Raw genomic sequence first — 16,752 nt, forward strand, 5'->3', positions numbered from 1 at the left:
TGAACACTTAAGAGTAGACTGCTTAATCTAAATTAAGTTCTGTTGGGGATAATCTTTCCATTTAATTTGGTTTTATTGTAGCAAATACTAAATCAAATCTTAATGTAAGTATGATTATTTTTACTTCTAGAGTTATGAAGATGAGAGAAGAAGTCGTTCAGAACTTGAGATTAGATGTCAACGTTTGATGTTGGAATTAGCAGATACAAAACAGATGATTCAACAAGGTGATTATAGACAAGAGAACTATGATAAAGTGAAATGGTAAGTGTGCCTGCCTGCTTATGAGTAGAAATGTCTCTTTGTTTATTAATGAAAGTTGCATCTCATAATGTGGGTTCAGTTCTATGTTTTTTGACTTGCACATACACGCAAACCGTAAAATAGACAAAATATTCATTTATCAAGGTGAGGAATTGTTCAGTTCTGGTTTTGCAAGAAATATGGCAATGAAAACTTACAAATTGGATACATATTTTTCTAAAAATCCATAATTTGGGTGCCTGATTTTCCAGAAGTGTAGCCAACCTAGTTTCCACCAAAGTAATAGGAACCAAATTTAAAAAAATGTTTTTAATTTTTTTTTGGTCACCTAATTTTCCTCTGACATGCTGCAAGAGGTAACCTACATGGCAGAGGAACAGTTGCTTGTAACTACTCTCTAGTTTCTCTTAGAACTATGGGCATGAAATAACTTAAGGATATTCATCCACTCTCAGCCAGTCTCTGCAAAATGAGTCCTCAAAAGACTAGTTTAGTACAGTAGAGGGGAAAATTTGCAAATAGCTGAAGTGGTGAAGGTAATGATAAAGCAAGAAAGATGTTCTAGTTGACAAGAATTGAAGAAGGAAAGGTTTTACACCAGTAGTGGCCCATTAAGTGAAAGGATGAAAAAAGCTCAGTGTTAGATGATCTTGAAGAATTGGGTGATACTGAAGAGGTATGCAAGTTCTGAAAACTTGTTTTACTGAAATGAAAATAAATGCATCTCATAATCTGATTTTTTTTTTTTTTTTTTGTAACAGTGAACGAGATACATTTGAACATGAATTATCAGAGCTCAGGAGAAAATATGAAATACTAGACATATCACACAAAGCACAAGCCAAAGAAAGGAATGACTTATCAAAAGAGGTAAACTTTAGAGTTCTTGTTTGAATGGTTGTCTGCATTAATTCCATGCTTAGTGTGCACATATCCCAGGTATACAAGATGTGGATTCTTTTGGCTAGCAATGTCTGTTGAAGCCGAACATGAATCTTGAACACTCTTGGATAGGCAAGGTATTTTGAGTAGATGTGATATCTTTTATTAGACCAACTGAGTAGTTGGAAAAAACTTCTTAGCAAGCTTTCGGGTGCAGTCACCCTTCTTCAGGCATAGGGAGTATGAACATTTGTACACTTCTACCCAAAAGCATAATAGCAAACACAGCTTGCTGACCTTTAATTCCTTCAAATTACCCATTCCAGTGAGGCAAAACATTGCTAATATCCATTTACTTTGTGCCCTGCATGATTACTTTTAGCATCACCTATAATATTTAGTTAGTATAGTTTATTTTCTGTGTGTTGGCAAAATGTATACCTTAAACATGCTTTAGGTAATCTACATCTCCCTTCTCCCATGCCCCACCATTCCCTGTACAGAGAGACCCTGTCACTTACCACTCTACTTAACGTGGCTACAGAGCAGTAATGAGACCCAGCTTCTCTACATCTGACAACCTGGACACTAGCTGAATGTTCTAAGTGAAATAAATTGGCTTGGCCACCAACTTTTGTTCTAAAGCAGCAGGAAATTCCAGTCAGGCCTACTTATGAATCTAAAACTGGAGATAGATTTTCTATTTACGCATTTCTGCATTAGCTTTCTTCCTTGGCATAACCATTACAAACATGTTGGACTGTTTTCTGATCCTGAAACATTCTGGAGTTTAAGTTGCGTACGTGTCTGTCTTGCAGCAATATCTGCATAGCATCCGCCTGTTCAAGACTATCCTGTACCCTCCAACTGTAAACATGAAAAAAATCATGAAGGATCTTAGATATTTTTCTTCTCTGTGTGGAAGCCCTCTCTTGGACCTTAGTGTAATATTAGTAAGATATATTTCAGCTTGAAAGGTAGGGAAAATTTTGGATCCCTTTGTACAATGTCCTCATAAACATAGGATTCTTGTCTGTCATCCAACTCTAGTCCCTCCCTGAGACCAACATTTTCTCAGAATTCTGCATAAATTGATTAATTCCTTCCTGTTTTTTGTTTTTCCCCAAACCTTATTCCACTTTAGAGAAAGCTACATTTTACACATTTGATGTTGTATGAGAATGGCCTTTTTATTTAGATTAAAATTAGTCAGAACCCTCAGACTTGCATAGTCTGTGTTGCCAGAATTAGAGCAACCTGTATACTTGCAGAGAGGATCAAATTTTGGGTATCCACCTGTAGAACATGTTACAAGTTTCCATATTAGAATCAAAACGTTATAGTAAGGCTTAGTAAGCCTCTTTTGCCTATTTGAGGAATTTCTTATTCTTTAAACCTGTAAAGCAGCTATATAGCTCTTGATTTATGCATTTACAAACCACTGTTTTTAACAGAAGCTTACAGATCAGAATAGAAGCTTAGTGTCTGCCCATTGCATACTGTCCCACAGGGTTTGTTTAAATAGGACTTGTACTACCTATCTACAAGCAAGCAGATGGTAGCTTGCTAGTCACGAAGATGGGAATCAATGTGCTCAATCTGTCACAGAAAAGAAAAATGTGTACTTACCTTACAGCAACCAGTTCTTCGATTTCATAACCTGTCTGTATTTCATTCTAATTCCACAAGAGTTCTGCTCCGCTGGGATTTTTTTGTGTTCATGACAAAACTAAGAATTGGTTTGGGTTTGCCCTACTCTCTGGAATTTCGAGTTGTGGGTAGTTGTAGGGGGCAAGTTTAGTACCAGACAATATTTATGATCAAAAGAAATTAATTTTGCATGTTGACATTGAGTGGAATCTGTGGATAACACCTTTTGAGAAATCTCTCTTCCTGTAAATAACTTGTTTTTGTTTTATCCCAGATGCTCATTTATGAAGTAATAAAAGTAAAAAATGTGCTCTTTTTCATCATCAAAATAATGGTCTGAAGTTTGCATTTAGAAACATTACAGATGGTGCCATTCTTTTTAATGGTATAGAAACACAGGAGAATTCCTGATCAGAAGAACTTACAATTTGAAGTGCTTACACATGCTATATGGTGTGGATTCTTCTTAAAGTATAACAACTATTTTTCATTTAAATGTGATCTTCATGAGATAAGTTAGACACCTGAGAAATAACAGGGGGAAAAGTGCCTCTGGGAAGAATTGACCTATGTAAAGTGCAGTTCCATTCTGAAAAATGCTTTATAAAATGACTCTTCCGTCAGAAGATCTATTGTTGTTTGGTATTCAGAAATTTGTTTGCTTCTGTTAGCAGCTACAGAATTTTTCTTCAATTCATGATTATCATTTGCAGTGCAAAGCTAGCCTCAGGAAGAGATGGATTCCTTCATATGCAGCACTTAAATAGAATTGTTTCCTTCACTCGTCTACATCAGTATGCTCTCTAATGGGTACATTTCATTCCTTGCTTTTCATCTGGAGACTTTCTTACTGTAGCAGTATCCATACGGTGCACTCTAGCGCCTCCCCACCACCTTCTCCCCGCTTTGTGTTTCGGGCTCCTCGGCTCTTCTCAACTGCCTAACTTAAGATGGAGTACTTTTTCTGTTCCTGATGTCCTTCATCAGAAAACGCCCAAAAATCATGCTTTAACAGCAATAGTTTAATATTTAAAATATTCCTTCACTGAACTAGGAGGATTGCTGAAAGTTTGTGTTGTTGGTTTTGTTTTGTTTTGTTTTGTTTGGGGGGGGCGGGGAGGTCAACTCTCTTTCCCCTGTTGCTTAAGGCTTTTGTCTCCATCCTGGCCAGTAGCTGCCCTCTGCCCTAGGAATCCTACCTGGCCCTGAGACTTCTGAGCCCTGGAGGATATCCACAAGAGCTGAAGAGAGGCCCAAATCATATTTACCAGCGTTTCCCAGTGCCAAAACATACAGCTTGGAGTGTAAAGGGCAGGGAGAGCACTCTGGCATGGAGCCATTCAGAGATCACAATTCACGAACACCTCAAGGGGACTGTGATGCTGTCAAACTCATCTGTGATGATGGAACCAGGTGGTGATCTGATGACTTTATGTGTCTGTTGTGGAGGTGCCATTTTCCTAGTTCTAACTAAGTACCCTACATCTGGTATGGCTTATTTTGTAAACCTCAGCACTGAAATTCACTTGGGAATTGGACTGTGTACTGACAGCTCAGAACAGCATAATCTCCAAGCCCAGTGCCTTCCTCTGGCATGGGCCCTCCAGTACCTTGGCCCAGCTGCGACACTGGCTAAGTTTTCCTTCTCTGAATGCTGCTCATTGGCTTTCTTAGGACCTAGATCAGTCCTCCAACCAGTGCTCTGTAGATGCTCACCTTCACAGTAACACCACATAAAACAAGTGATAGACCCCAGCACCTCAGGCAGTGGTCTACAGTTTTTCTGATAATGTGAGTGTGGAAAATTTGGTTATAGTGAAAGGTGCCTTGACTCTAACCACTGTGCTAGAATGAGAACAGAGCCTGTGCCTGTTTGCAGCGTCACATCAAGACTGTGTGTGCTTTTATTACAGGAATTAGTGTAGTATGCCCTAGTATAGCACTGTCTTGTCCTGCACAAATGGAATAGCTTTGGGCTGTGATACACAGAAGATATACAAACAAATCCCACAAGGCTCAGAGAGCCCATTGACATTGAGAGCCTCTACGCTGGGGATGTTTTTGAGTGTCCCCAGGTTTTTGGAGACTGTTATAATAGGAGAGAGAACCCAGAGACCCATGCTCTTTCAAAGCAGCTTCAGTGAATTTGTGCTTCAGTTCACCACAGGAATTTCCACAGTATTTCCACAAAAGCTCCATGGGCAAAATGAGTATAAACTGGTATTGCCCCAGTCTTTCAGTGCCATAATCCTCCAAATATATAAGGAACTTCCAAGAACTTATGTAAAAAACTGTCAGGTTCATTAAACATCTCCCTAAAGGAGGTGTCTGAACAGTCTCACTGCATGTAGGTATATGGCACCAAGCAAGCCTGATCCAGCTAGTTCTAGCGATCAACAAGGCCATAATGGACTTGGTCAAAGCAGTCTGGCAAATTTTAGTCTCTTGCCACCCCACTGCTGGACAGAAATAGAATTCAGGGTAGTGCAGAATCATAGAAAATTAAGGTTGGAAGAGACCTCAGGAGGTCATCTAGTCCAACCCCCTGCTCAAAGTAGGACCATCCCCAACTAGATCATCCCAGCCAAAGCTTTGTCAAGCCGGGTTTTGAAAATCTCCAAGGATGGAGCGTCCACGACCTCGCTGGATAAACTGTTCCAGTGTTTCACTGCCCTCCTAGTGAGAAAATGCTTCCTAATATCTAATCTAATCTTCCCTTGCTGTAACTTGAGACCATTGCTCCTTGTTCTGTTATTTGCCACCACTGAAAACAGTCTAGCTCCGTCCTCTTTTGAATCCCCGTTCAGGTAGTTGAAGGCTGCTATTAAGTCCCCTCTCAGTCTTCTCTTCTCTATATTAAATAAGACCAGTTCCTTCTGTCTTTCCTCATAAGTCATGTCCCTCAGCCCCCTCACCATTTTTGTCACCCTCTGCTGAACTCTTTCCAATATGTCCACATCCTTTCTGTAGTAGGGGCCCCAAAACTAGACACAGTACTCCAGATGTGGCCTCACCAGTGCTGAAAAGAGGGGAATAATAACCTTGACCTACTGGCAAAACACCTGCCAATATGTGCCTTTATAAACTAAATAAGATTATATAGATAGAGCACAAGCTTTTGTGAAACCAAGTTCACTTCAGATGCTGTGAAAGGATGTGGAGAAAGCAGAGTATAAAGAGAGAGAAATTAGAATACAAAAGGGAGAGGAGAGGAGAGGGGGAGGAGGGAAGTGCTAGAAGAGAAAAGCAAATGAATAGTAAAGTTATAGGAACAAAGATGATGACAAAAGCTAATCCAGGTAATGAGTTAAGAATCCATAGTCCCTGTTTAAACCATACATAATGTAGTACAGTTTGTGGGTGATTTCTTGTTTCACCGTTTCCCATTCAAATCTTGAGGTCCTCAGTGGAGCATCTGGGGAGGTTGAAGTGTTCTACCACAGGCTTTTGTGTCTTTCTGCAGTTGATGTCAAATTGGTGTTCATTTATTCTTGTATTGTAAAGGCATTCAGTCTTTCTGCAGTAGACAGCATATATGACATTGGTAGGGTTGCAGGTGAACGAACCTTGGTTGTTGTATTCCTTTTTATTAGGTTCAGTGATGACATGGTCTGTATTGATATGGTGACACAACGGGCATTTGGGTCCATTGCAAGGCCTGGTGCCTTGCTTAAAATAGAAGGAGGTTTCTAACCAGGTATCTTTATTCCTGTCCCAACCCATCTTCCCTGGTTGGCATGGTTGTCCGTGACAAATTTTCCTCATAGGAAATACATCAATAAGGCAAGTAGCTGAGATCCAAGTACAAGTGGAAGATTTCCCCTCCATGCTACATTCTACCCAGATAAAGTAACTTTGTAACTCAGCCCAAGTTCCTGCCCAAAGGTGTCACAGACTTTCATTTCAGGCAGCATATTAATTGCTTAGTTTTCTTCCCACAACCTGATTTCTCCTACGCAGAGATTTTGCTGAATTTCCTAAATGTGAAAAGGTCATTGGATTATTACCTTCACAGAACCAAGCCATTCAGAAAGTCACCTCGGCTGTATTGGTAGCTGTGAGATCAAAAATCACAAGGATAAAAGCCTGGAGACTATTTAAATGGATCTTGGACTATATAAAATTATAAATAATTTTGACATAACATAAGATTGAGGTGAACCCACTATTAGTAATAGGGCACATTTCACCAGAGCCCAGACTACTTACTGGTATATAGCATCCCTGTGTAACATTGCCACAACTGATATCTACAAAGCAGCTACTTGGAGCTTCTTTCATACCTTTATGAAGCTTCATGCCACCACAGAAACCTCTAGAGCAGACGATGAACTTGACAGACCAGTCCTCCAATTACTGTTTGCTTAAGAAGGGGAGTTCAAGATTCACTTTCATGTACGTGGCCATGCTTTTGAGTCATCCATTAATGCAAATGGTGTGGACAGTTACTTTTAAGAGAAAGTAAAATTGCTTCTCACAAAATGAAGTTCTTTGAGGTTGTATTGTCTACATACACATTCAGACCCTGCCCTCCTCCTTTTCCCCAGAGTCAAAAGTAACATAGAGCTCTGGTTGAGAAGAAACTGAGAAGTGGGAAGTATGCACTGCCCTAATGCCTTCAATACAAGGGCACAGGGAGAAGCAGGACTAGACCCCTCTTTATGGGTATTACTAAGGCAAAAAAGTTTCCAGCTGAAACAGATTGTGAACCAAACACATTAGTAAGAGTGTGTTTGGGGACAGTATATTTTAAAGAAACTTCAGGCCCTTGGCAGATGTTACACTTAAGAGGTGATTAACCAGTTAATCATGTCTTAAATAGTGACCTGGCCACACTCCATGAAATTAATGAGATGATAGCATGGAAAATAAGCCATGCAGCCTGATGCCAGTTACAAGGCAGAGGTCTGAGATCAGCCTCAGTATGGTCTGAACAGAACAGAACAGAACAGGTCTGGGACTGAACAGAAGTGAGTTCAACACCACACCAGTTCATTGGGCACTCAGTTTTCTACTTGCTAGTGCAAGGGCTTTCTCTGCACTGACAACTAGTATTGGCATAACTGGGATCTGATCCTGGTCCCATAATCATGTATCCTGCCATGCATGTGTAGCATGGCAGAAGAGATTGCTGAGACTGAGGAACAAATTACATCTGAAAAATTTCACTGAAAATCTTGTGGTTGCACAGATGTCATGACAACATAATGTAACTTACCGAATGTATTACTGTTGTAATGTCTGAAGAAAGAGGCTTCTCAATCTGTTGGGGGTTTTTTTGTTTTGTTTTGTTTTGTCTTTTACATCTTGAGTTTACAGGATCATCATTTAGATTAATAACTAAAATATGTTTTCTTGCTCAAATTTTCTTTAAAAAAGTCACCAGAAACATAAAACACTACCGTTTAATTTTTAGACACTTCATTTAAAGCTTGCAAAGTCACATGCAAATATAAAGGAAAACAGTACACACTGAAGCTACATATTTTCAGGTTTTAAGAGCAACTGAATTTTTTTATAAACATGATGTGACATGTATGATTAAAGTTTACCTCAAGACAAAATATCTCACATGAAATGGAAAGATTTAAATAATCAATTTGAAGTTTTTTTCTGTTTGTGTTTTGTTTGTTTTGTAGAGATGGGTGCATTCTCATTCATTGATACAATGATTAAAATATAATTTACAAATAAATAGAGATTTTTCCATGAATTTTTGGTATATGTTTAGTACCGAGACAAGTGCACTATAACTATGCACTAATTTATGCAACTAATGTTTAATTAATGAAGCTTAATTAATTAATGAAGCTTAATGTTTGCAAATTGTTATACATTTTAGATTTTTAGTATATTAGAAAAAGGAGAATGATGCATTGCTTATGGATTCCCCACAGGATCAAGCCCTTAATTCATATGACCTGTTGTGGCAGATTTCTAAGGCTTGACCTCAAAAGTTATATCCTTTTTTTCAAATTTAGAAAATAGTGTCCCTTGAAGTTTTGGTAGAGGATTATAGATTCAGCATTTTTATGTAAATGTTTCAAGAGGTATAGGCAGACAAGGTTCCTTGGGTGAATTTGATATCTTTTATTAGACCAACCCAAATAGTTGGAGAATAGTTATTAAGCAAGCTTTCGGGTTCAAAAACCCTTCGTCAGGCTAGGGAAGTTTCAGCAGTTGGTGTGTGCTCTTCATAGTAAGTTTAGATCTTAAAATATTTTATGTTAAATTTAGGTTCCATTTGAATTGGATCTATAACTTCTGATTTAAGTTATAACAATAACAAGGGAATTAAATTCTTTTTATGTTAATGTTTTAATTGCTTAATTTTAATTTTTATCAACTGCAATCAAATAAGTTTGTTTTGTCTGTAGGTGACAACATTACAGCAGTCTGTTAATTTGCTGCAAAAGGATAAAGACTATCTTAATCACCAGAATATGGAACTCAGTGTTCGCCGTGCCCATGAAGAAGATCGTCTTGAAAGACTCCAGATTCAGTTGGAGGATGCCAAAAAAGCTAGAGAAGAAGTATATGAGAAATATGTAACATCCAGGCAAGTTCTTATGTTAAAATCCCATTAAAGTAAATGTCTGTTGATTTCAAAAGAGTTTGTTCAGATCTGTTTATGACTGAGATCAGAATTAGGCTTTGTTTTTTTTCTATCACATGGTAGTGTTACAATGACAGGAATTATGCAAGAAGCTAGGATTTCTTTTATTGGACCAACTGTATAGTTGGGTTAGTTAGCGAGCTTTTGAATGCATGACATTCTTTAGGTCTAAGGAGTAAACACCAGCACAGTGTAATGAAAAACAGCTGGAAGATGGGGGAGAAGACAGATTTCAGTATCTTCCATGTTATGGTACTGTGACTGATGTTGTAGCCATGATGATCCAGAAAGTATATAAGGTGGATTTTGATATCTTCCATGATATGGTGGATTTCACTATCTTCCATGTTACGGAAATCAATACCTTAAGAAATCCTTGCCTTTCGTATTACATATAATATTTAAGAGAAATATATAAAGAATTTTTTTAAGATTTTGGGAGTCAATCTACAACACTAAAGAAACCCAGAGAGAAAATTTGCTTTATGGCAATTATTTTATTAGTATACAATGAATCCTGAAAAATTCTAGTGAGAACCTTATGTTTTTTTCAGTTTGGAGCCCTGCTATTCAGGTGACCAGTTCCAAAGATTTGATACATCACACGATAACATCAGTGTAGTGGCAGCATATTTATGGAGCCAAGAGATACTATTGTGGAGCCAAATTTACCATTTGCTTGACAATTGACTCACCTAAGGCAGCTTACCTCAATAGATCACAGATGGGATTGTGGCAGGGGCTTGGGGCTCCTGCCACTTTAAGAAGCAGACAGGCTAGTGCTGAGGAAGCCTGCAAGTGCAGCCAGGCAGATTATGGAGTCCTCTGCCCCTGTAGGAAGGCGGTGCATAGGCAGGATATAAAGCCAGACCTCAGTGAAGCCAGCAGTAACATCCTGGAGACTGGTGAAGGAACATCACTCAGCAGGAGGGCTGCAGCTCTGGAATGGCAACTTAGAGAGTACAGCCAGCAGCTGAGGGGAGGAAGAGATTTCTAGGGACTCAGGGAGGGGTCCAGAGCCCAGATTGAGGGGCTGAGAGTTGATGGCCTGAGTGTGTGGGACAAGAGAGGGTCAAGGAGCCCAGAGGAGGGGCTAAGTGGAAGGTAGTATCAGTGAGTGATGACACCTGCAAGACATGGGGTGTGTTGTAGGGGTGGATTAGAGCCATGCAATTAGCTCTGAAGACGAGACCACAGATATCTGGTTGTCACTGGCGACAGAGAGCAATTTTGGAAGACCAGGCAGTCTCCCTCACATACAAGTAAGATGCATGAAAGTGTGTTGGGCAAGAAAAGGAGTCACTGTTTAATGACAGCAGAGTGAGCAAAGGCTAGAGGGACTCCAGGGGCTTCACAACCATCCCTAGAGGGCACCTTATGACAGGCATTTATCACATTTTGCACATTTGTCATATTGTGGCTCAGGATCAGCAAGGGAGGATCAATCCTTGCTGCCTTCTAGATTACAAGAGTCTGGAATGATATGTTTGGGGTCAGAACAGAGTTCCTATTTCAATTGCAAAACAATTTTCAGATATAGAACTTGTCTAAGCTTACTAATCCACAATCAATCATGTATAATCATCACTCAATATGATATGATTTACCTTTATTCTGTAGAAAAATGACTGAAGTCCATCTGCCTGCCAAAGAAACTTCACACCAGTTGGCATAAACATGTCACATGAGAAAACTCATCTTCCCATAGATGTATTGGAGCTCAGGCTAATTCAGTTGGCTCGTGCAGCATGTCTTCTGTTTCAAGGCAAACCAGTTTTGATCGTGACTGATATCATTCCAGAGAGATCTTGTGTGAATGCATAAGGATGAATGAGTTCTTCCTTCTTATCTTAGGAAACTACGTGCCTTTGAACTCAGTACATCTGTTTTCACATGACCACGAAGGTTCCACGTTTTCTTTGATAGATCACATATTCAGGCAGTAGTGTAATTGTGAGTAATAGATAACAGAGTCTGTTGTTAGAATTATTTCACAAATCCCCCAGACCTGCTTTCCTGCTGTAACACTAAGTTGCCTCTGAGTCTAGATATTATTTCTAAGAACACCAGGAAAATTGTCCTATCCAGGCCTGGCCTCCATTCTGTAGCATTCTCCATTATAAGGAAAAATTTCTCTAAAAATATCTATAACATTCTGTTCCAGCATATGAAATACACCGTGCTAATATGTTATGCATCAAGATGGAAAAAAAATTGTTCCTCTGAGCAATTGTCCCAGGATTGTTTGTCTATCTCCTAAAGTCGGAGATGCTTCCTGATTTGGACTGTTGTTTTAAAAAAGCTTGGGACTTTGTATTATTTTTACAAGAATGCACCTGGTGACATGACTTATTTCCTGCCTGTAACAGGGTATTTTTTTCTGAAACTTAATGGTGGGCTAGGTTTTATGAAAGCTCAAAACATGTAATTTGCCTGAGCAGTTCCCTCCCTACTGTGTTCCATGCTGGTTAATTCACCATAAAAAGAGTATAATTAAACCAGTGCTGGGCACTTTTGAAAATGTCTCTCTTAGTTAATGGTTAGTTACCCTACTTGAGTCATAAAAAAATATTGTAAGAGTGTTTCTGTGTGTGTGTGTGTGTGTGTGTGTGTGTGTGTGTGTGTGTGTGTGTGTGTAAAATGCACCAGTAGCAAGTTATATGTTCAACCACATGATTGTTTAAGCTCAGGAGATAGTTGCATTCAACCTCAAGCTTTCCACCTTTGGAAGTTTCTACAACTTCTCTAGGCAGTTTGTTTTAGTGCTTAACTACTCTCCTAGTGAAAAAGGTTCTTCCTAATTCCCAGTCTAAATTTTCCATGGTGCAGTTTAAAGTTTAAACTGATTACTACTTGTCTAGTCCACTATGGACAACAGAGAAAATAATTGAGCCATTCTGTTTACAACAACCATTTTTGTATTTGAAATCTTTTCTCAAATACCCTTTCAGTCATCTCCTCTACGGACTAAATAGCCCCAGTTCTTCTAAGCTTTCCTTGGATATCAAGTTTTATAGACCTCTAATTATTTTGTTGCTTCTCTAGACTGTCCTTTGCTAGTCATCTGGGTCTTCACCCAGTTATTGTAGGCCAGTTATTCTGACAAGAAAACGGAAGCATAAAATAAGCAGCATACAAAGGCTGTTCAAAAGGTATTGAGACTAATGCTGTAGGAAACAAAATATTCTATTTACAGGGGTTTCAGCTTAATCTCCTTCGAAGTATGCTCCTTCTGCAGCCACACACTTCTCCCAATGTTTCTTCCATTGTTGGAAGCACCTCTGATGAGCAATTTGTGGAATCTCTAAAGTTGCTCAGTCGCATTTTGTTTTATGGTTTCCACATCACAAAATCTTCTTCCTTTCAAGGTTCTCTTTTGTTGAGGGAAGAGAAAAAAGTCACACGGGGCCATATCAGGTGAATATGTAGGCTGTGGTGCTTGTGGGATACAGTGTTTGGCTAAAAATTGCTTCACAAGCTGTGCTGAGTGGGCAGGCATGTTGTCATGGTGAAGCATCCACGAGTTGGACACCCACTTTTCTGGTCATTTTTCTGGTTGTTTTATTCCCAAATTGCCGGTTAGAATTGAATTATATGAACCATTAGAAATTCCAACTTCTTCTGCAATCTCTCGGACAGTCAGTTGCCTGTCATTTTGAATCAAACTGTGAACCACTGCCACATTTTCATCATTTTGGGATGTTGAAGGGTGTCTGGAATGCTCCTCACTTTTGACCGATGATCATCCTTCTTTAAACCTACGATACCATTCAAAAACTCTTGCACGGCTCATAGTGTCATCACCAAATTCTATTTTAAGTAATTCAAATGTTTCACTTGCTGTTTTCCCAGTTTTCATGCAAAATTAAATACATACACATTCTGGACACTCTGACATAACAAAAGGGGACACACACAATTTTACTTCAACCGCTGGCCACAGAAAACTGAGGAAACACCATGAGCTGCAGACCTGTCCAGAGGAGTCCCAGCATGCCAGACATGTTCAGCAAAGCCATGACCCCCACCCAATACTTTGTACCACAAATACACACACAGTCTCGATACTGTTTTAACAGACCTTGTAAATCACGTGTTTGGAAGAAAAGAAAAATGTAGCTGTACTTATGCAGAGTACCACATTTTTTGACATTTATGGTCAACATTATAATAATATAAGCTAGATTTTTTTTTTAATTTTTCAGAGATCGTTATAAAACAGAATATGAAAACAAATTGCGTGAAGAATTGGAACAAATTAGATTGAAAACAAATCAAGAGATTGAGCAGCTTCGAAGTGTTTCAAAGGAGATGTATGAACGTGAAAACAGGTAGGTAAGATGGGTTTTTTAAAAACCTGTAGACCATTTTAAGTAAAAATGATCTAAAATAGTGTATGTCTTATCTAGAGTAAGTTCTCTCTCTTTTGGAGGGATGGGCAAAGTGTAGAAAATGGTTTAATTATGACCCATTCTAAATTAACTTAAATATGCTCACACAAAATTATCTTCAGTATAGAATTATATTTTTGTAATAAAAGTTAAATTTTAAGTTTTTTGCTGCATCATATCAGCAGTGAATTTGTTATAATAAATTACCTATTTTGTTATTTGTGGCTTGCTAGCTGTGCAGTGCTAGGTTATTTCGTAATTACATTATTTTGCATAAAATGTGTTATCTAACTTATTGTACATGATGGAGGTAAATGTTGGGATTGAGGTGATGTGGAAAAGAGGATGAATTGAGTGTGATGAGGAAGATGGAGGAAAATGAATTGCAAGCTTTTTCAGGTTTTCAGAAAAATGATGTCTGAAATGACATAGCTTTGGTAGTAATCTCAAGGGTCATCTAGTTTAACTGTGTACACAAATGTACCATTTCCTATTTCTAAACCATCTCAGACACCTATTCAGCATCTCAAAAACCTCCAGTGAAGAAGATTCCTTTATCTTCCCTATATAGCTTGTTCTATTCTTCTACTCTTTTTATAGTTAATTTTTCCTAAAATTGGATCTAAATTTGCTTTGCTGAAGTTTGAACCCATTTTTGTGCATCCTGCCCTCTGTAGTGAGGGAAAAATGTTCCCATCTTTGTTACCCTTTGAAATGCTGTGCCATCATGTCATTTCCTCCCCTCCTAAATCTCCTTTTTTTTCCAGACTAAAATACCTAGTTGCTTCAGCCTGTCCTTGTATGGCTTGCTTTCCAACCCCTTTATCATCTTTCTTGATCAGCTCTGGATTTCCTCCAGTTTCTCTGTCCCACTTGTAATATGGAGCCAAAAACTGGATGCAGAACTTCAGCTGTGGCTCATCTAAGTCTAAGTAGTGTAATGCTATTATCTTCCATATATTGCGACAGTGCTTCTGTTGTTGTAACCTGAAATCGCATTTACTTTCCATAATCATGTAGCTGACTCATGTTGAGTTTGTGACGTACCCTGAACCGCAGATCCTTCTCTCAATGTTACTGACAAACCAGCTAATTCCTGTTTTGTATTTGTATCTGTGTAGCACTGTACATTTGTCTCTGATGAATTTTATTTTGTTACTTTTTGTCTTATTCTCAGACTTCATTTAAAAACTTGAATTTTATTATTCTATCCTCCAAAGTGTTTGCTACTCCTCCTGGTAGTGTGTCGTTTCCAAATTGCATCAGTATTCTCTCTCCCTGCATCCAAGTCATTAATAAAATTTAAACAGCACTAGACCCAAAACCGAGCACTCTGAAATTTCACGTGAGATCTTCTGCCAATCAAACACTGATCCATGAATAGTTACTCTTTGCCTGTAGTTACTGAACCAGTTATGTGTTTACCTTAACGTAAGATTTATGTTTAAAGACGATACTATCTACGTTGCAGATAGTATGCCAGATCACTCACTGGAAAAACAGTTCCATGTCAATATTGGCAGTTTGGAGGAAATGTGTATGTAGACCATAGTTAAGGGTTAATACATCCGTTTCTAACTGGATACAAACTCTGTCAAAAGTTTGCTATTGTCAAATAGGTAGTCAGCAACTGTATTTAATTTTGCCTAAGGTACTATCCATTATAAAAAATAATTTTCAATTCTTGATAACACTACCAAGCTCAGAGCATTTGGGTTTAAATTTTCCATGCCGGGTATCTGCTTTGGGCTGAATTTTTTTGGGAAGTTTTCATAGGAACATAAGAATTGCCATTTATTGGCTAAGACCATGGGTACATCCTGCCCATTCTCCTATGTCACATAGTGGCAGAGAGTGGATGCTAAAAAGGAGAGTGAAGTGGTCATGACCAGGATGTCTTTCTCACTGTTCGTCTCAGTTGCAACCACCAGTATTTAAGCTGAGGAAGTTCTAATTCAGTCAGAGGCTGTATCTGTCCCTAACTCCTATGCTCAATAGCTACTGATGTCCCTTTCCTCCAGTAATTTGTCCAGTTCCTTTTTGAATCTAGGTCAGCTGTCAGCTTCCACAACATCTGGAGGCAATTGCACACCGTGTGAAAAAGAACTCCCTTTTGTTAGTTTTAAACTTACTACCTTCTAGTGTCATTTTATGACCTCAAGTTCTTTTACTGAGAGAGACAGTGCATAATAAATCCCTATTTACTTTCTCTTCACCATTTAGTATTTTGTAAACCCTTATCAGGTTCCCTCTCAAGTGTCTCTTTTCTAAACTAAATAGACCTAGGCCCTTTAGTCTCTCCTCATATGGAAGCTGCTCCATACTGCTAATCATCCTTGTTACCTTTCTCTGTACTTTCTGTAGTTCTTCTATATCCTTTTTGAGGTGAGGGGACCAGAACTGGGCACAGTATTCAAGGTGTGAATGCATTGTGGATTTATAAAGGAGCATGATAATACTTTCATTTTGTTTACAATTCCTTTCTTAATAAATCTTAACATTTTGTTAGCCTTTTTGATGGCTGCTAAGCACTGAGCTGATGTTTTTAGCAAGCTGTCTACAATGACTCCCAAAATCTCTTTCCTGTGTGATAATATCTCATGCAGGGTCCATCATAATGTAGGTTACCGTTTGGGTTATTTTTGCCCAGGTATATCACTGTACATTTATCGACATTGCAGTTGTTTCCAAGAACAAAATTAGGAAGAGATACATATGTATGTTGGTTTGCCCACATTTAAAAATTCAGGGGCCTCTGTGTACCTACTAATAGGGATTTAGTGCCCCTAGAACTAAGCTGCAAAAGTATTTTAAACATTGTGTTTGCTGGAGGAGAGCAAGAGTGCTTTCACATGAAGGTAAAATACAGATGTAGGCTTGGTTCACCTTGGGGTCCTTAAGGTTCCTCTTTTGATATCCTGCCCCCCCCCCCCCCCCCCCCCCCACACC

At 38.7% G+C, this 16,752-nt stretch overlaps 1 protein-coding gene across 3 annotated transcripts in view; it reads left to right on the forward strand.

Moving 5' to 3' along the window:
* The window catches only part of PIBF1 (progesterone immunomodulatory binding factor 1), a 194,286-nt gene that overhangs the window by 27,106 nt on the left and 150,428 nt on the right, over positions 1–16,752 (forward strand). For all 3 annotated transcript variants that reach the window (XM_006018133.2, XM_006018134.2, XM_025197308.1), the window contains 4 exons: positions 131–264; positions 1,026–1,134; positions 9,174–9,355; positions 13,618–13,743. In XM_006018133.2, coding sequence (XP_006018195.1) covers positions 131–264; positions 1,026–1,134; positions 9,174–9,355; positions 13,618–13,743 — 551 coding nt within the window. The remainder of the gene's footprint in view (positions 1–130; positions 265–1,025; positions 1,135–9,173; positions 9,356–13,617; positions 13,744–16,752) is intronic.

This window comes from Alligator sinensis, unplaced genomic scaffold (genome assembly GCF_000455745.1).
Source record: "Alligator sinensis unplaced genomic scaffold, ASM45574v1 scaffold241_1, whole genome shotgun sequence".
Classification (NCBI taxonomy): Eukaryota; Metazoa; Chordata; order Crocodylia; family Alligatoridae; genus Alligator; species Alligator sinensis.